Below are 20,651 nucleotides of genomic sequence, written 5' to 3' on the forward strand. Positions count from 1 at the left end.
TCTCAGTACAGCAGGCCAGTCGTCCCTAGGGTTTGTTCTGACGCGTGCCAGAGAAGCCACCGCTGCTGCCCCACGATCCCCTCTTCACCCTGTCCTGTTCTCTGGTACAGAACCTGCACAGTCAGTGATTCATCAAGATTTTCCTGTTCAGGAAAACTTCTCAATGGCAAAGACTCTTGGCAGGCTAACGTCCAGCCTGTAACGTTTTGTTGTTAAATGTATCAGGTCCCTTTCCTCTGCAGATCAGATCAGAAGGGTTGGATTTGGGAGCTTTGTATGAAAGAGGAAAACAAGGTCATGACAAGATAGATGTAGGGGATGCCAAAGATCAATTTTGCCTTCTTCATAATTTTGTTTGACAATGGTCTGAGTGACAGCATAGAGTCTTTAAAGGATGCATGCAGCTAGAGGGCTTGCAAAACAATCCACTGCCATGTGGGAAATCACAGTAGGGCCACTATTGATACTGACTTTTTAAATGAAGCTTTACTAATATATAAACATGGACTCTTGCTGGGTCTTCATGCAGTTCGTTTGTCAGATGACCAGGTATCGCATGTGTTGCTCAAGACAACAGAAAGGCAGCAGTGGTAGCCAGAAGATAGGAAGGAACTGGCAGTGGTGGCTTCGCTCCTTCAGGGGCTTCTTACACACTGCAGTTACTATACCCTGCATTACCCTGGATGCTACCATCCAGTCTGAGTTAACACACTCCTTCTTAACAGCCCTACAGACTATGGGCTTTAAAGATTCCTCCTTTAAAAAAAAGGGAAAACTCTAACGAACAAAAGTGTAGGAGTATGTAAAAACAGCAGTATAAGCAAATCTTTCAAAAAATGGCTCTCCAAATTTGAAGTTAAGATTACGTGAGATAGGCTTTATATTTACTGTTGTTAATAATGACCCTCGACCTGCATGTATGTTGCGCCTGATGGTAGCATGAAGCCATCTGTGTTGGTTAACAACTCACTGAAAAGCATCTAGAATATGAAGAGCAACCTCTAACAACTACAGAAGGGGATTGAAATGTGAGCGTCATGATTTGCTAAGCACAGCCAGTGACAGACGTCTTCTATGTGGATCTGTGGATCTTTCTTAGCTATCGCTACCATTACAATCACTATCAAAAAAAAAAACAAAAAAAAAAACCTTTGAAATGCTGTGTGTATCACAATTAAGATTTAAAACAAAACCAAAAAGTAAAGCATATTCAAATTGCTTTCATTAAAATATTACTGGTGAAGAAAGTATCTTCACTATTAATAAATAAAATAACTATATATGTCTGTAATACTTTATTTACCGTGTTGATTTACACCTTTGGCACCCCGGGCTGTTTGTCTAGGTGCAGATTAGGATGGGATTCTTTATCGAGAGAAAGAGAAAGGAAATCACCTCTGGCTCTTCAGAGTCGGTTTTGAATTAAGGCTGCTGCCCTTAAGTGTAGGAGAGAGAGGCAGGACTGCTCGGCAGGCAGGATCCTGCGTTTGGAGTCTGGATGTCTGATCACCTAGGATTGTGATCAGGCCTGGCTCTGGGCAGCACTGGCTCTGAAGCCAGGGGCCCCGTGAAAGGCAGGAAACTGGGTGCTGATTTGCATGCTATTTATCTGTGTGACCATTTTGAAGGGGTAACTTTTTCAACAGATACTTTAAAAATCAACATTTTCGCAACAGTATTCAGCCTCAACCACTAGACCAGAAAGCTGAGTGCAAAATGGGCAAGAGGCCCATAGATGGCATGAGGGCAAGGGGACAGCCAGGGTCCTTTAATGCTCAGAAAAAAGAGCGGGGTGGGAAGGCCACTGCTGTCAGTACCCAGACCGTCACCTAACTAAAATAATTACCTGGGAGATATTTTTCTTTCATCTTTGTCTCATCCTTTAAGGTTTTCCATTTTAACCTGTTTTATAATATATATGGTGTATTCTACAGAAATACAGGTTCATAATTGATCAAAAGGTAAATATACACATATTAAAGATAAGTGCTTAAATTTTTTGACTCCTGGAGTGACAGTCAAAAAATGTTCATAGACCTCTGATTTATAGGAGATGGAAATGGCAACAGGTTAGACACGCTCCATTTATCTTATTTAACAAATACTGTTTGAATGCCTACTATTTGTCCAGTACAGTTCAGGATGCTTAGGATACCTGAGTGAGTAAGACAGGCGCACGCCCTGGCGTCCAGGCACTCCCATTCTAAGGGCTGTGTGTGTTGCCATAGCAGGAGAAGCCATTCCCTGACCTCAGACCAGGTAAGGCCCGAAGATGCATCCTTACACTCTTATAGCACTTGCAGCAATATAATCAAATAATTGTCTATGCAATGATTTGATTTTCCCCCACCCTCCTTCTCGTTATACGCTATGTGAGAGCAAAGATTGTGTCTGTTTTATTTCCCAGCATCGCTCCAGTGGTGGCACCAAGCCCGGTGCAGTACATGCTCGGTGAGCATTAGTGAACAAATGTGTATGTGCTCTGTCCACACACACGCCTCACATGTGTGCACACATATGTGTGTGTGAGCAAAGCTGAGAAAGAAACTTGAGAGGCGTTCTCAAGCAGAAACTATTGCTGAGGGTAGGAGGACGTGTAGTGAACAAAGCAAAGTGTACAAGGAGATGTTTTAATGGGCTGCAAGAAGTTCGTTAGGAAGACATGGGGGCGGTAAAAGGGTTAAAGGTAACGGGGGTGACAGACCCTAGGTGATAAGGCAGTCTGGTGAACTTGGATAATAAAAGCGTTCCTAAAAATCTGTCTGGGTGGATGTTATGGTCGTCGAACTAAAAATAAACCTTGGGAAATGTGATTAGCACATTAAAAAGGGTCAGTGCTACATACAACAGGTTTATACCTGAAAGAGCTGAGATAAAAATGGTTAAAGTCTCACACGCCAAATTTATAGATGTGGTAAAATTATATATACTCTGGGGGCTATGTGCATTTTTTCTAGTAGCACTTACTGTGATGATATTGTATTGTTATTTGTGTGATTATTGAACATCTCTCCTCCCTTTAGGGCACGATGTCTGTTGTTCTTCCCACTGCTTCCAGCCACTGGGTCAGTGTCTAGAACAAGGCTCGGAAGTTATGGCTACTGCCTATTTGTGTATGCAAGCTAAGACTGGTTTTTTATACTTTCTGTGTGGTTGAAAAAGAATCAGAAGAATAGTGTATCATGGCATTAGCGTTATCTGAAATTTAAATTTTAGTGTCCATAAATAACATTTTATTGGGACAAAGCCACACTCATTAATTTACATATTGTCTAGGCTGCTTTCATGCTACAATGACAAAGTTAAATGGTTTTGACAGACACATACAATGCAGAAAGCTTACAATATTTACTGTCTGCCCCATTAAGAAAATGTTTGCCGACCCCTGTTCTAGAACATAGAAGATACCCTGTAACATTTGATGAGTGAATGAGTAAGTTAATCAATATACCTCCTATGAGACAGACAGTTTTACACTTGATCTTGTTTAATAACACTCTAAACAAAGGAAAAGTGGGTAGAAAGTACCATCATTGAACAAGAAAGGAAACTGAGGCTTAGAGGGATTAAGAGATCTGCCCATCCAGTGAGTGCCAGAGCTAGGAATTGAACGCAGGTCTAACTTCAGATTCCATGCCCTTTGCCACGTTTGACTGTACTCTTCTTCTCTAATATCTAAATGATTTTATATGAAATTTTTGAATGAATCCTTACACCCCAGTGGAAAGATGAGAACTTCCATTGTTCTCTTATTGCTGCTGAAATAGTATATGGTATGATCAAACGATACCATGGATGTTTAAATAAAAAATATATATATTACAATAAAAGACACATTGTCATTTATCCCCCTCAAAATAATCCCCCTCACTTTGAACACACTTATCCCATCGTTCTTGTCACTTTCTGAAACAGTTCTGGAAGTCCTCTTTCATGAATGTCTTTACCTCATCCTCCATCATGACAACTCACCATGTCACACTTGGCTTCTGGCAATTTCTGTCAAAGGAAAACATTATGGTGCATCCTCATCCACCTTATTCACTGATCTGGTGCCGTGTGACTTCTAACTCTTACCCAAAACCAAAATGACTATGAAAGGTAAATGTTTTGAATCAATTCAGGACATGGAGGCAGCCACGACAGCGCAACTAAAGACACTCAAAAAAGAGGACTTCTAGAACTGCTTCAGAAAGTGGCAAGAACGATGGGATAAGTGTATTGGAAGCAAGGGGGAGTATTTTGAGAGGGATTAACGGCAATGTGCCTTTTACTCTAGTAATTCTTTTTATTTAAACATTCACTCCAGCTTTTGATCACACACACTTCGTATTATTTAAATGCAGCACCGTGTCTTTGTCCTGGCACAAGCACAGTGCCTGGCATGGGTAGGGACTTGCGGAACTCTTTAAAGGATCCTCCTGGCAGGAAAGCCCCTACCAGGGGCTTTCACATCCACCTAATCCAGAGATGGTTCTGAGGAAGGGGAAGAAGCTGATGGCTTAGGTGATCCTTCAGAATAGTTCTCTGCTCCTTCCTAGATGTGACATTTCCTGTGCCCATGGTGAGTTCATGCAGTAGGATATACAACCCTCTGAATTACCACAGTGCTTTCTTTTGGTCTATTTATCAAGACCTTATCATTTTCACTCTTTGGCAGTGAAATTTACTCACTTGTGGATTTGAGTATAGAAGTTTATTCATATGCTGAAGGAATTTGCAGTTTATTCATCAAGACATTTAAAAATCTCACTTGTTTAAATTAGGGTACTGCTCTCTCTTACTTTAGAAAATGACTGCAGCCAAACCTCAGCCTATTGGATTCAATGATCATCATTCTTTTAAGGCTCATAATTTATCATCCCTTCAGGAAATCTAATGTGACACCCGAAGATAGAAAAAAATTAAAAAGAGAGCAAAAGTTCACCAAGTAGAGATGCAGGTCCCTTAATAAGATTCTGCTTACTACTTCTAAAACTACCATAAGATGGGATTAAAGAAGACCTTAAGATGGACTTGTATAGATGGGCAAACTGAGGTCCACGGACTGAAGCTTGTGTTTGTAAATGAAGTTTCACTGGAGTATAACCACTTCCATTTGTTAACTTGTTGCTGACAGCTGCGTTCATACGACACTAGCAGAGACCTTGTGCCCCAAAAGCCTGAATTACTTATTATATGGCTGGTCCTTTAAGAAAATGTTTACAGAACTCTAGCACTAGGGATATAAGAAAAATTAGAAGGACCAAGACTTTTTTTTTTAATATGGAAAAGAGAAATCTGAAGACAGTACATTGGTTCATACTTTGCAAAGGATGTTATATAAAAAATGACTCTTGTTTCTTAATTTTATGCAAAGATGAACCTAATGGAAACTGATTTACCCTGTAGCACAGAGTAGAATTTCCTGGCTCTGGAGTTAAAACCTAGAATACTTACAAGGCAAGTCTTACACATTAGTGGTTACATGCATGGTACAAAATTTACTCCTTTTGATTAATGTTACCAGCTACCATTCTGCTGCTGAATGTCATAATTGAATAAGGGGTGATATAGTCTTTGCATTAATGTCCATTGTTACTTTAGCAAGAATTAATCAATCAATCAAAAGAAAAAGGAGAAAATGAAGGGTTTTTTTGGATAGGAGGAAATAAAGGAAAAGGCCAGTGAAAGATCCTCCGTCCGTGGGAGTGGGGGTGGTGAGCTGATGTCTCAGTTTAGTGGAGATGCATTGGGATCCCATGGAGAGAAGACCAAATGAGATGAGAAGCCAGTGAGGGCAAATTGGTTTAGGGCATAATTTTGAGTCTTGGGAACTGGGCTTTTCTGATGGTCCCATAGACTATGTTATCTTAAGTAAAGAATCCCAAAGTAGACCCTCCGCATCTATGTGAGACAAGGCTTCCTGGAGTGGTGTGCTGGTCACCTGGATTAGCATCACCTGGAATGTTGTAAACAAGGTGGATTCTTAAGTCCCATCCCAGAACTACTGAATTCAAAAGCAGAAATTTGAGGGTGGAGCCCAAGAAGACACATATTTAACATTCCTTACCCTCCCAAATCTGACAGTTTTTGAGAAGTGAAGGAGTGGGCTTGGGGGTAGGGGCTTAGGTGAATGCCCCAGCTCTGTTTCTTACTTGCTGGGTGACCTTGGGCTTTCCTCCTAGAGCAGGAGAGCAAATGACATAATGTGCATAAATGTGCTTATAAAACTATAAACTCTCATAACTGACACTGGTCTTTCTTATGTAACATGCAAAGAAAGGGAGCTCTGAATAGAAACACATTTGACTGATTCTGAAGCTCAGAATACCAGGTACAAGTCTTTCCCTCTTCCGTTAGTTAGTCATGATCTCCATAAGGAATTTCTGATTGTCAAATCCTTTATCCTGTTAATTCTTTGGCTTTAATGGCTGAGGAGTCTTAAAAAAATAAATAAGAACTTAACTTTTCTTTTAAAAAGTCCTTCTGAGCCCTTCTGATTTTTTTCTAGGAACACAATGCTTTTTATCTATTTTTCTGATTTACGGACGAATTGTCATTGGCATACAATAGGTGCTATGAAGCATTATGACTCTTCCCTCCTGCCAGGGAACTTGTGTCTCTAGCATGGAATCTAAGAGACAGCCTCTTCCGTGGACCGCATGTACTCAGCCTATTTGCTAGCTGCCCGGCTCTGAGCTCAAGCTGTCTTCCTGTCTCCCGCACAGTCCTAAAGGAAACGGCCTAAGAAACACGATGGAGCCAGATACAAACATCCAGAAATTGGCCAGATGTGTTTTGGAGGGTTTCTGCATCCCCTCCCTCCTGCTTTGCCCTTGAGCATGCCAGGCTGGAGAGAAGGATTTAATCCCACAGGAGACAGAGTCTTTCTCTCAGTGAGAACACATATTGGCCATGCTGACGCTAATTCACTCCCCTCTGATGGAACTGGGAGAGCAATGAATGGTGTCTCTTTATTTTCCTTTTTCTTCAAAAATCAGAAGTAGTGGTGATAATATTACTGAGAAGGAGGGAGCCTTTACTGAGATGGTATTCTTGGGATCATCTCTGTGAACACTCCTTGTTGTCTCACTGTCACCCCGGATGCTGTCAGACACATGGCTGCCTGTGGTGAACCCTCTCTTATCTACCAGATACTCCATTCACAGTTGCTAAAAGAATGCCATCACTCGCAAAGGTTCTTGTGACAGTCACTTACTCAAAGCCACACAGGTCATCTAGGAGTAAAGATAGTGAAAAGACCATCTCAATATCAAATGATAAGCATGTGAAACAACAAAGGGCCTGATTACGGAAAGTCTCACATAGGTTATTTTTATGATTCACCTTAAATGTTTTAATAATTAAAATTCTTTCCTTCTTGAGGCATTGTTTTGTTTCATTGGTTTGTCAAAGGCTTCGACAGTCTTCCTCACTTCTGAAAATATTAGGCTGTTGGCTCAGGAAAATCACAGTTTGTTACATAGCCCTTTCTCCCATTATGATTAGATGGCTTATGTGTCTACACATGGATCCAGCTAAAGTCTGTCTCAGAACCAGCACTTCCTCTATGTCACTCTGGCTTCTTGGCTATGATTCTGGCCCATTAATGTTAGGTTTGAATTAAAGACCTGACTGGTAGAAGATAAACAAATAGACTCTCATTCCCTCAAGGGACAATATGAATAAAGCTCATTAGTTATGTTCGCTCAGTAACAGTAATAGAGATTTTTAGTGATAGAAGAAAAGTTTTCCTTCTTTCAATTACTTTTTCCTGCAGGCTAAATAGAGATATGGATCTCATTTCCTAAGCCCAATATACTATTTGGGTTTGCTTTCAATAAAATATCTATGAAATGTCTCCAGCATGATCCCTGTTTAATGGATTTAGTTGTAAAGCTTAATTCATATCAGATTTTCTAAGTGAGAGATCACTGTCAACTTATTGTTAATTGAATTCAATAAAATCAAGGTTTCTATAATTAATGTGAACCACTTAATCTTTTAGCTCCTTGAATGAATGTAATTTTCTAAACACAGGTATCTTCTCATTTAATGAGATAGCAACATTTTGAGGAAAATAAGTATACCTGTGACTCTTTTTCTAATCATTCTTAATATCAAATTAAGTATACCCAAGTCCTTTTAAAAACATAATAAGAGAATAAAAATAATAAAATATTATCAAACTTACCCAAAATGTTAATATTATGTTGTCCAGAGTATTGGAACAGATTAAGTATAGTAAGAGTGAAGAAGTGGCATTGTACAAAGAACAATGGTTTGAGTGTCAGTAGACATGGGCTCTATGCCTACCTGGGCCTCTAACTACCTGGTTGACATTGGGTAAACCACCAACCCTTCTGGGCCTTGTTCATATCTGCTAGATGACTGTTGGGCTAGGTGGAATGACTCAAGTTCCTTTCACTATTAGAGTTCTGTGATTCTGTATGCTGTAACGTGGAATCAGAAATATTTGTTATCATTATTTTTTTTTATGTTAGAGAATTTAAAGTATTCACAAAAGTAGACAGAAGAGTATGATAATGAATACCCATGGACCCATCAAGCAACCTCTAACATCATCACCCCGTTACCAGTCATGCCCCTCCCACACCTCCCTCCTCTGACCCCTCTCCTGTGTGACTATAAAGCAAATCCCAGATCTTAGACACTCTTTATCAACATAATCCCTTTGCCATCTGTACTGTTAGCACTTGAGGTCCTTGAAATTTTATTTTGTTTTTAACAAGCCTCAAATTGCTTCACTCTTTCTTTCCTTTTCATTTTTTAATTGAAAAATTTGAGAGAACTGTACATTTACATGCAGTAATAAGAAATAATGAGAAAGATCCCATGTACCCTTTACCCAATTTCCCCCAGTGGTAACATCTTGCAGAACTATAGTATAATAGCACAGTCAGGATATTGGCATGGATACAATTCACTGATCTGATTCAGACTTCTCCAGTTTTACTTATGTGTGAGTGTGTGTGTGTGTGTGTGCATGTGCGTGTGTGTATTTGGTTCTCCAGAGTTTTATCACATGTGGAGTTTTGGGTATCCACCACCACAGTCAAGATACAGAATGGTTCCATCACCACAAGGATTCCTCATGTTGCTCTTTTGTAACCATACCCACTTCCCTCCATACCACCCCTCCAAAACTGATCTTCTCTCTGTTCTTCATTTCTAAATTTGTTATTTCAAAAATATTATATAAATGGAAACATACGGTCTGTAACCTCTTTGTTTTATTCCAAAATGTTTTATTTTATTTTTCAATACAGTTGACATACAATATTATATTTGTTTCAGATATACAGCATAGTGATCAGACATTTATATACTGTATGAAGTGATCACCCTGATAAGCCTAGTACCCATCTGACACCATTTGTAGCTATTACAATGTTATTGACTATATTCCCTATGCTGTAGTTTACATCCCCGTGACTATTTTAGTAACTGAAAATTTTTACTTTTTAATCCCTTTTACCTTTTTCACCCATCCCCGCAACCCCCTTCTCTCTGGTGACCACCAATTTGTTCTCTGTATCTATGAGTTTCTGTTTTGTTCATTTATTTAGTTTTTTTTAGATTCCGCATGTAAATGAAATCATATGGTATTTGTCTTACTCTGTCTGACATACTTCACTTAGTACAATGCCCTCTAGGTCTATCCATGTTGCAAATGGCAACATTTCATTCTTTTTATGGCTGAGTAATATTCCATTGCATATATGTACCACTTCTTCATCTAATCATCTATCTGTGGACATTTAGGTTGCTTCTATATCTTGGCTATTGTAAATAATGCTGCAATGAATATGTATATACCTATGTCTTTTCGAAATAATGTTTTGGATTTCTTTGGATAAATACCTAGAAGTAGAATTGCTGGGTCATGTGGTAGTTCTATTTTTAATTTTTTAAGTAGCCTCCATACTGTCTTCTGTAGTGGATGCACCAATTTTCAATCCTACCACCAGTGCACAAGGGTTCCCTTTTCTCCACATTCTCTCCAACACTTGTTGTTTGTTGATTTATTGATGATAGCCATATGACAGGTGTGAAGTGATGTCTCATTATGGTTTTAATTTGCATTTTCCTGATGATTAGTGATGTTGAGCATCTTTTCATATGTCTATTGGCCATCTGTATGTCCTTTTGGAGAAATGTCTATTCTGGTGCTCTGCCCATTTTTTTGATCAGGTTGTTTTGGGGGTTTTTTCGGTGTTAAGTTGTATGAGATCATTATATATTTGGATATTAACCCTTTATCTGATGTATTATTGATGAATGTCTTCTCCCATTTAGTAAGTTGTCTTTTCACTTTGTTGATGATTTCCTTTGCTGTGCAAAAACTTTTTAGTTAGATGTACTTATATTTGCTTACTTTTCTTTTGTTTCCCTTGCTTGGGAGACATATAAAAAAAATATTGCTGAAAATGATGTCAAAGATTTTACTGCCTATGTTTTCTTCTAGGAGTTTTATAGTTTTGGGTCTTACATTTAAGTATTTAATCCTTTTTCGAGTTTATTCTTACATATATGGTGCAAGAAAGTGGTCTAGTTTCATTTTTTTGCATGCGTCTGTATAGTTTTTCAACACTGTTTATTGAAGAAACCATATATTCTTGTATATCCTTTCTTCCTTCATCATAGATTAGTTAACCATATAGGCATGGACTTATTTCTGGGTACTCTATTCTGTTTCATTGATCTGTGTCTGTTTTTATGCAAATACCATGCTGTTTTGATGATGATAGCCTTTTACTGTGTTTGGAAAGACCTAGCTGGACAATCAGCTCTAATGTGTCTTTTGGAGCAAATATTAATATAAGACCCAGTATTATATTTATTATATTACATTATATTATGTTATATTATATTATATTCCCAGTCTTATAGTAAAATAGGACCGGGTCTTATATTAATTTTTGCTCCAAAGACTCATTAGAGCTGATGCTCCATCTAGGTCTTATTTTTGGGGGAACACTGTAGTATAGTTTGATATCACGTAGTATGATACCTCCAACTTTGTGCTTCTTTCTCAATATTGATTTGACTATTCAGGGTCTTTTGTGGTTACATATAAATTTTAGGATTATTTGTTCCAGTTCTGTGAAAAATACCATTGGTATTTTGATAGGGGTTGCATGGAATCTGTAGATTGCTTGGGGTAGTATGGACATTTTAATGATATTAATTCTCCCTATCCATGACCACAGTGTAGCCTTCCATTTATTTGTATCTTCCTCAATTTCTTTCTTCAATGTCTTACAGTTTTCCAAGTATAGGTCTTTTACTTCCTTGGTTAAATTTATTTCTAGGCATTTTATTCTTTTTGGAATTCCTGGAAGATTCACCCAGGTGGTTGTGTGTATCAAGTTTGCTCTTTTCATTGCTGAGTAGTGTGGAATAATGTACTACAATTTGTTTAACAATGACCTGTGGAAGGACAGCTGAACAGTCTCAAGTTTTTGGCTATGCTGAATAAAACTGCTATGAAAATTTGTGTACAGATTTTTCATTTCTCTGGGATAAATATCCAAGAGTGTAATTGGCAGATTGTGTGGTAAGTACATGTTTAGTTTTATAAGAAACTGATGTATGGTTTTATATTCCATGATTTAGTTTCTCTGCATCTTCACCAACATTTGAAGATGTCACTATTTGTTATTTTAGCCATTCTGATAGATATGCAGTGTTATCTCATTGTAGTTTTAATTTGCATTTCCCTAATGGCTAATGATGTTGAACATCTTTTTCATATGCTTATTGTCATTTATATGTCATCTTTGGTGATCTTTTGTATTTTTACTCCACCATTTACTTATTTTCAAACTTGGGCTGGGGGTGAGGTTGCTGGCAAATTATCTATGAAGTGTGTTATAGTATACTTAGGTGGGAGGAAACAGATCTGCTACTGAAGTAGAAAATATTGCTTACTATGGTTCTCAGCTCTGTGTTTGAGTCTCTGGGAATACAAAGATGAATAAGAAAGGACTCTTAGTCTTGACGTTCTAACGCTATCTGACACTTTTGGAAAGGGAAGCAGAAAATATATGGAAGTCTGTGATTTCCGACTTGCATGGCTTCAGGGGGTGATATTTGTGTGGGTATCATAAAGGTGAACACAAATGATGGCAAGAGCCTCGCAGACACAGACCAAGGATTCAAATTCATTGAATATGAGGTAAGTATGTAAAAATGTCGTTTCCCATAGATGGCTGCCCAGAGCAAGAGGCTGGGTGACACAGCAGCACTCTCAATTAGAGGACAAGCGCTCCAGCCTTCAAATCCCACGAGGCACGCAGCTGCCAGTGAGGACATTGACTGGAGTGAAACCACTAATAGGCTCTTCAGGAAACTTGTTCTGGCCCCTCTCTCTTATTCCTTGGCCCTCCTAATTGTTCCAGAGAACCTAGATCTATGTCTAATTGATCACCAGTTGCAAGTCCCTAGTGTCAACCCCAACACACACCTGAGTGCTTAATTTGAGTTTGGGTGAAGGACATTCTTTCCAGGAATTTTATCCTCCCTATCAGGACTGAGTCTCAGGCAGTATAATTCTGTAGTATTCTGCAAAAATTAATGACCCAATTCAGTATCTACTTAAGAACTGAGCATTGAGGATCTAAGAAGAAATATCTCAATAGAGAAGAATAGGGAATGAATACACACACACACACACACACACACACACACAAATCTAATTTATAGTAAAGGTGGCATTAAAAATCAATGGGAAAAATGAACTACTGGACTATAAGAAATAATCTGAGAAAAATTCCTACCTCACACCATATACAAAAACAAAATTCAGATGGATTCATTGTCTACATGTAAATTTTAAAATGTGTGTGCAGGTGTCAGGTGGGTAGTAAACTTGTTGGGGTTATCATTTCGTGAGGTGTATAAATGTCTAATCATTATGTTCTTTTGTACACCTGAAACTAATAAAATGTGTGGCTGAGAATATGTGCGTGTAGAAAAAAGGAGTTAAACATTTTTATAAATTTATAGAGGTGACTTCATAGCAGGATGCCTTCTGATGAAGTTAGGCAACTCAGTAGCTGCAAATAGAAAATGTACAGATTTAACTACATAAAAAGCATAAAAAGGAAGAAAAAAGAGATAAAATGTACAAGAAACAAAGTTAAAAGAAACCTGAGTGAAAATGTTTTATGCATTACACGTATACTTATCACACATTCTTGCACACCTGTTTATCTATGCCTATATCTCAAATGGAGTTATTATTTCTAATTCCTTGGAATTATATAAATTAAATACAAATAATTTATATAATTCAATGAGGAAAATGAACACTGAATATCACAAAAATAGGCAAAGGATAAGAAAGGATAATCACAGAAGAATACAAATTACCAGCAAACATGAATAGATGTTCACTTTTACTAATAATCAAGAACCTAGAAATTAAACAAAAAAATTGACATTTAAAAATTCATCAAATAGGCAAAAAGGAAAAGCAAAAATAACATTCAGTATTTGTGGGATATGGGAAAGGACAATCTCATACTTTTTGTTGAGACTATAAATTGATACAGCCATCTTCTGAGGACAGATTGGAAGTATCAAAATTTAAAATGCACATATCCTTTCATACAGTAATGCTGCCCTTAGGCATCTGTACCACAGAAAACCAGAGGTGCAGAAGGCCATATGTGCTAAGATATTCATCGCAGCATTGGTTGTAGTAGCAGAAAATTATAAGCAACCTAAAATATCAGCAATATAGAAATGTTAAAAAAATAAAACCTATGGCATAGTCATACAATGGAACACAGTAAAACCATTAAAAGGATCGAAATCTATAGCCCTGACATGGCAGCACAGGGTAGGATGCCCACAAGTGAAACAGCAAATCAAGGACCATATGTATATATAGCGAGATTTAACCGGCAGTAGTTGTGTGTGTGTGTGTGTGTGTGTGTGTGTGTGTGTGTGTGTATTTGTAGGCTAAGAAGTAGAAATAAGTCTGAAAAAATACACAGTGACCTGTTACAAATGGTTACAAATCTGAGGTATAGAACTGCTGGGTTGAGGGGAATTTTACTTTTTATTTTATGTACTTGTTTAGTGTTTGTAATTATTTTTTATCACAAAGATGTAATGTTTTGTAATGTTAAGAAAGAGAAGAAATTACAAATGCTAAACAAGTCAATTGTTGACCAAAAAGAAAGAATTTGGTTAAAAGAATTGCCTTAAAAGATGGTATAGATACCTTTGCCTAATACAAATTTCAATAAACAAACAGAAAAACCTCTTTCTTGCTAGTGTATTAATTTTCTGTACTGGAATATTTAGTTCAGTGATTTCTCTCTGGTTATTTAATTCATTGTGCTTAATTGATAGTATTTACTAGAATTTAGTGAAAAACTATTTTGTAACTATCTCCAGTTGTGATTTATCTAGTGTAATATTTCCCCCAATGAATTGGTGGTGAATGGGGAATTAGTAAAGCAGAGACAGATCTGGAAAGCAGTCTGTGACTTTACGTATCTCCACAGGAAACCTTATTTCACATTGATAAAGTTTGAAATCTTACCTGTAGCTCGTTCCGATTGTTCATTGTCATTGTTGCTGTTTTAATGAGAGATAGAAATGAGCCAAACCAACTGTTTCTTTCCTTCTACTAACTTAATTTCAAAGGAAATTCTTCAATACAAATAAATAAATGAATGTGGGTTGAACCAGACTCAACATGTCTATTTAATTGCTTCTAAACATTAAGATACATTCTTAAGAAACCCAACACATCATAAAAAAATCAACCAGTAAAGAATGATTAGGTGAGACACGAACTGGCTATAACCATCTTTGCTTACAAAACCCTATTTAAGCTAACATTAATATTTGCCTTCTACTCTATTATAAATAAAGATTTGTTGTAGAAACATATCAAAGATAGCACAATAATAAAGAAGAGAGATTCAGCTCAGGTTTTGAAATGTACCTAACAAACTCAACCTCTTGCAAAATAACTTTCTTATTCAAAATGGAACTGGGAATTGTTCAGCACACAATGAATCATCTTTTGGCAAGTACAATAGAATCTTTAGGGACATTTCACAGCCTCTTGTTCAATTGTTAGGATGTTTTTAGCTTTCACAGGTAAGGAAGACGGTAGCTTGTATAGCCATCATCTTGTTGCTAAAATTGAACAGTAAAGATTTTTCTGAGTTGCCTTTGCAATAGATCTTTTTTTTTTTTTTTTCCCTTCCTGTTTCTTTACCCAGACCTGCTTTGTCTCTCAAAAACAATCTGGAATTACTTAATGCTAATGTTTTCTGGTTTTACTATTTACCCAGGACTCAAATGTTAAACATTAATGTGGGAAACTCCCTTTTCCTTACCTCATAGTTCTATATTTATTTAACTGTTATTCTGCAAGAAGAAAACCCATCTTTCTCTCTCCATGTTAGTGTACTTTTTGTTTTAATTGACAAACGCATTTTGTTTTTGTTTTTGCTTTTTTTCAGGAGGCTTTAGAGTTACCCCTGGATGACTTTGAAGTGACTGAGACCACAGCAGCAACCGAAGTGATTAAATACGAGTATCATGTCTTACATTCCTGTAGCTACCAAGTGCCTGTGCTTTACTTCAGGGCAAGCTTTTTAGGTAAGACCATGTTGGAAGCTCAGTGTAAATCCATAACGTTTACATATTAAGGCAGAAAGCAGGTTTAGAAAATTATTCTTGAGAGAGAAAAAAATAGAGTTAAAAATAAGAAAATTGTGGGTGAGGTAAGGTTTTACCAGTAACTTTTCTCAGGCTTTAGAGAGTATCGAGACTTCAGAGTGAATGATATCATCCCAGCCTTAAGTCTGATCTTCAGATTCTTGGCCTTCTGCCCAACGTTGACTAAGCCCCCTGGCCCTTTTTTTCCTTTACTTTAAACAAGTAAGAACAACTTAAAGCTACAATGTTTATTTACTTCTAACTTTACAGTAAAAATTTCTTTCCATCTCAAGTGATCCCATTAACAAAAAAGCCCCCATATCTTCTTCCCCCAATGCTAATTAATTATTTCAAGAACCGTTTATCAATTAGTTTAAGCTCTACTGAAACACAGCACTAATATTTCCTTTGGCCATCTATACATCTCCAGTGCCTTAGCTTCCTGCAATGCTGTTACTCAACTCATTCCTCTTGCCAAGAAGGTGGAAACACTCTGTCTCTTCAGAGGCCTTTGCTAATAAAGCTTATTTAATCTGCAACCGCATGGAGTCTTCACCCTGCATCGCTGTGTGACTTCCGCTTCATGGACTCCAACCGCACGGGGGTCAACATTTTGGGTCAGCATTTCGAGGCCCTGCCAGTCCCAGGCCCAGGGACAAGAGCCACTTCCCCAGCCAACCCCTACCCTATGTCTCCTTTTCTGTCTGGTCTTATCAGCAGCACTTGCCATTTCGAGCAGCCTGCTTTCTAACTTTGGATAGCTCAGACATCTGAATTTAGCCAGTGATATTTTATTTTTAATTAAAAAGTAGCTTAAGCTGCTTTGAATGTGTATTTGGTAGATTTAATCACTTGCTGCCTTATATTGTTTAATGGTCTCTAATTTTGCGGTGTTGGCGGTTTAACAAAGCACTTAGGATTTAAAACACAAGAACAAATTCTCATAGACTCCCTGGTGAGAAGATTTTAATCTGAGGTGCAATTCCTAAGAACTGACAATTTGGGGTAAATTTTCAACATGGGACATGGGGAATTGAGGACACTGAGAGTTCACTAATTTACAAACTCTCGCTGCAGATTTATCCATATGATTATTATGGGCCTTTAACACACTCACTTTGTTGTAATTCTATTGGGTTTGGAGCGCAGAGGTTAAAGGAGGCTTCTTGTCCGTGAGCTGTGTTATACTAATAAGTAAAAGGAGATACAGTTGTTTACCAGAGTGGGGGCGGAAAATGTCTTTCTTGGTTTTGGTTTATCATGGCTCTACCTAGTACCTTCTAGATTCACAGACGTCGAGGCTGCAGGTAGAGGAAATAGGACATGACTTCTTCAATACTGTACTTTCCTATAATTAGTATTCACCATAAGCAGTTAATCACCAGAGAAGAGCTCCCAGAGACAAAACAAGTTGTTTAGCTTGTCAGCATTAGGGAATTGGAGGTGTTGAAACATGACTGCTTCTAGCGGGAAGTGGGTCTTGCCCAGGCTGCTGGATGAGCTCAGACGTGGGCCTTGCTCTTACGTGCCAACAGCTCCCCTTACAGTACAGCACAGTAATTGTTCCTGCAAGTCCAATTATATTTTAATGAAATTTGTATACTTCCTAAGATCTTTTCTTCACGATGGTTTTCTATTCCTTAAAAAAAATTAGCATTCTTGGGTTCTATTTATATGCTTTTAAGATTCCCTTTATTATGCTTAATAAAGGAAAACCAAAACAAGCCATTGATTTTGTTAGGAAGCATTCCTTGTTCTCCTCCCCACCCCATTCTGTGTTATAGCGAATGAGCATTAGAAATTTTTTTAATTCCAGAGTTCATTTAGTGCTTGTTCAGGTACATTAAAACATCAAATTTTATCTTCGCAGAGCATACTGAATGTTTTCTTGTAGCGAAACATGAAAAATGGTTCTTTCCTTTATCATATTCTATTAATTTCTTTTCTCTTTTCCACCTAACTTAACTTAATGGGTATTCTAAAAATGTATCGCCCTTTACTCTGGAGTCATACTTTTTTATTTATTCCCCTCAATCCATTCCTTTTTTTCTGTGATATCTGATTTCTCTGGTTTTCATCTGTGTGTTAAACAAATCTCTGTCAGTGAAGTACGTGGATTCCTAACATCTTTCTCCTATTCCAGGTCCAGATTTTTCTTTGTCTCATTCTAAGAGAGTTCCGACCTAGAAAGGAGGATGACTATAAAATTTCTTGCCCAGGGGTCTTTTTTTGTTGTTGTTGCATCAGAAATAGTTCACTTAGCCTTGTTTTTGGCAGATATTTAGAATTTCTTTTGCATTTGGTTGCTAGTAAAAATCAGTTCCTCTGGTTTACTGTGAATTTTCTTCCAGTACCTCTTTTTTTTTTGGGGGGGGAACAAGTAGTAATTCCCATTTAAATTGACATTACCTTTTCTTTTATCAACTGGCTTAGATTCCAGAGAAATCTTTGTTCTTTCCTTTTCTTTATGTAGAAGTTGCTGGAATGAGATGCTTTTACTTTTCTTTCTTTTTTAAAAAATAATTTTAAAAAATTTTCAATTGCAATTGGCATACAATATTATATTAGTTTCAAGTGTACAATTCTGTTTATTGAAGTGCACATCTATTGGACTGTGATAATGTCTTATTCCTCTATATTGTCAAATGTCCATCCAACCAACTAGTGCCTGAGACTCAGCTAACATGCCACTCGATCTTTTTCTTTCCCTAACTACTCTTGTCATTTCAGGTTTGGGAGAGGTGGTGGGACATGGTTAATACCATTTGCTACCTAGCAATGGGTGAGAGGCAGGTGATAATAAATAGCCTGCCATTTGAATGTAGTGCTTCGTAGTTTGTGAAGTTCCTTCTCACAAAGCATGGATATCTTCAAGTGCCCACTGTTTTTTGTTTTTGTTTTTTTTCTTCCACTGTTTTTGAATCACACTGTGTTAAAGAATTATTTGTACCATGCTAAAGGCTTCTAGGTACTCCCCACCATTCCGTCAACTTTTTATGTTCCATCTTCCCTTTTGGGGACTTGGCTTTGGTCAAAAGCTGATGGAAAAATGTCAGAAATGTGGTAATAACCTTAGGTATATACATAATTGTTTTGGTTTCACCAGAGTCCTAAGCTTATATATTTCCCCCTTTGATTAATGTAACTAGAGATTTCCATGTTTATTTGAGCTTGAATTCTTATTAATTTCTTCTCTGTCCCTCTTCTTTTCCTTTGTTCTCAATGTCTTATGAAAAATAGACCAAGTGGTTCTTCTCATTTTCAAAATATTTAATTCTTTGGCTGACATATGGGTTCTTCTTATGAACTGTTTTGACATATTTCTTTAATTAGTCAGAGGGGCCGCTTTTGAATAGGGAAGGAAACATTTCTTCCATTCAGTAACTGAATGTCTTTTCTTTCTATAGATCCATTCTATTACTGGCCCAGGGAATAAGGGTATAGAATTAAAAATGTAACCTAGATATTTCATGTGAAAGATTTGTCCACTTGTTACATGCCTAACGGCTGCTCATGGAGAAACAGGGCAAAAGACATAGCCAAATAATAACTCCTTCTCAGAGGCAGTATAAACCAAAACAAGATAAAGGTCAGCCCAAAGGAAGAATAATGGGAAGTTTGGAATTAGAGCAGTGTGTGAGTCATCAAGGAGAAGGAGGAATAGGCTTGTTATGGTCCGAACAAGAGGATCTTTGGAGTACAAAGAAGAGAATGACAGGAACATAAGAAAGATGGGGGTTGGAGAAAGTTAGAGAATGAACGTAAAATATACATAGCTCTGCCCAACAACTTGCAAGGGAAGGTAACAGGCTGACTTTTGAGAGGCTGGGAAAAACATTGGAGAAAGGGAGAAGGGCGAGTGCCAGGCTGAAGGGCTGGAGAGAGCATGGCATATTTGGGGAACAGTGAGAAGCCAGTTTGGAGAAGGGGTTCCCTTAAGATGGATTGTGGAGGAAATGATTGAAAGGATATGTTGAGGTCAAATTATGGGAGAGATAATGAATGGGAATGGATTGGAGGATATAAAGAAAAAGTGAAAGATTGAGCAGAAGTGAATGGGACCAGTGGAGGGATTTCCTAGAGCAGAAATTATGACTAAGTAAAACAGAATAGATGAAGGAGGAGAAAAAATTATGAAGAATGAAATTTTAGGAAGAGGAATTTGGCTTTTTTTGTATTGTTGAATGCATCATTTTAATGTTTTTATAATAACCTCTTAGAGAAAATGAGCTAGAAAGAACACATTTTTAGGGAAAATTACCATTGGCAGTAGAGTGATAGTTAAGGCAGCTTGTTGAACAGGAAAAGAAAAAGTGGATTAGAGAGGTACTTAAAGACTGAGGCAAAAATGATTCTAGTTAATTATTACAATTAGCAGAAAATAGAAAATGGTTTGACAGATAATTTAGTCTTGTTTGATTTTAGAGATTCTTCAAGAAAGTTTGTATGTGCCACTTATATTTATGTAAACAGTTAGTAAATCTAGCCAACATCATAGTAGTGAAATGGAACATGAATTTTGGGAGATTAAAAAGAGATTCTAGAGATTGAAATGAAATTTGAAGTTATTACACTTTTTTCACTTATAGTGAAAGTTATTAAGAAAAATAATGAAAAAATATTTAACTAATAAAAATATGTTCGAACTGAAAAGTCCAAATAATTGAGGAAATTTAATGAAAATTATTTGTTGAACCATGTACATGTTTGAAACATTGTGGGGAGTTAGGGTAGATGTAGGATGCTGGGTTAGAACATATGATGGGAAAAGAATCTCATTGAGAAATCAAGCCCTGATTTAAAAGTGTATTGACGAAAAGGTGTGAGAAAAAATGTGAAACAAAACTACAGGAACAGCTAATTAGCTAAGAGGTTTATTCTAACCCATGTTAGTACAAAACACCGTATACAGAAAAAGCAACAGGTTTTAAATGGATCCAGAGGCCAGAAAGAAG

The 20,651-nt window shown here is 37.3% G+C and overlaps 1 protein-coding gene across 4 annotated transcripts in view; it reads left to right on the forward strand.

Annotated features, from left to right (window-relative positions):
- The window catches only part of ATG10 (autophagy related 10), a 393,520-nt gene that overhangs the window by 297,974 nt on the left and 74,895 nt on the right, over positions 1-20,651 (forward strand). For all 4 annotated transcript variants that reach the window (XR_004423559.1, XM_033110956.1, XM_033110957.1 and 1 more), the window contains exon 4: positions 15,498-15,636. Coding sequence is in view for 3 of the 4 variants with exons in the window: in XM_033110956.1 (XP_032966847.1) it covers positions 15,498-15,636 (139 nt within the window). In the remaining variant the exon portion in view is untranslated. The remainder of the gene's footprint in view (positions 1-15,497; positions 15,637-20,651) is intronic.

Source organism: Rhinolophus ferrumequinum, chromosome 7, assembly GCF_004115265.2.
Source record: "Rhinolophus ferrumequinum isolate MPI-CBG mRhiFer1 chromosome 7, mRhiFer1_v1.p, whole genome shotgun sequence".
NCBI classification, from domain to species: domain Eukaryota; kingdom Metazoa; phylum Chordata; class Mammalia; order Chiroptera; family Rhinolophidae; genus Rhinolophus; species Rhinolophus ferrumequinum.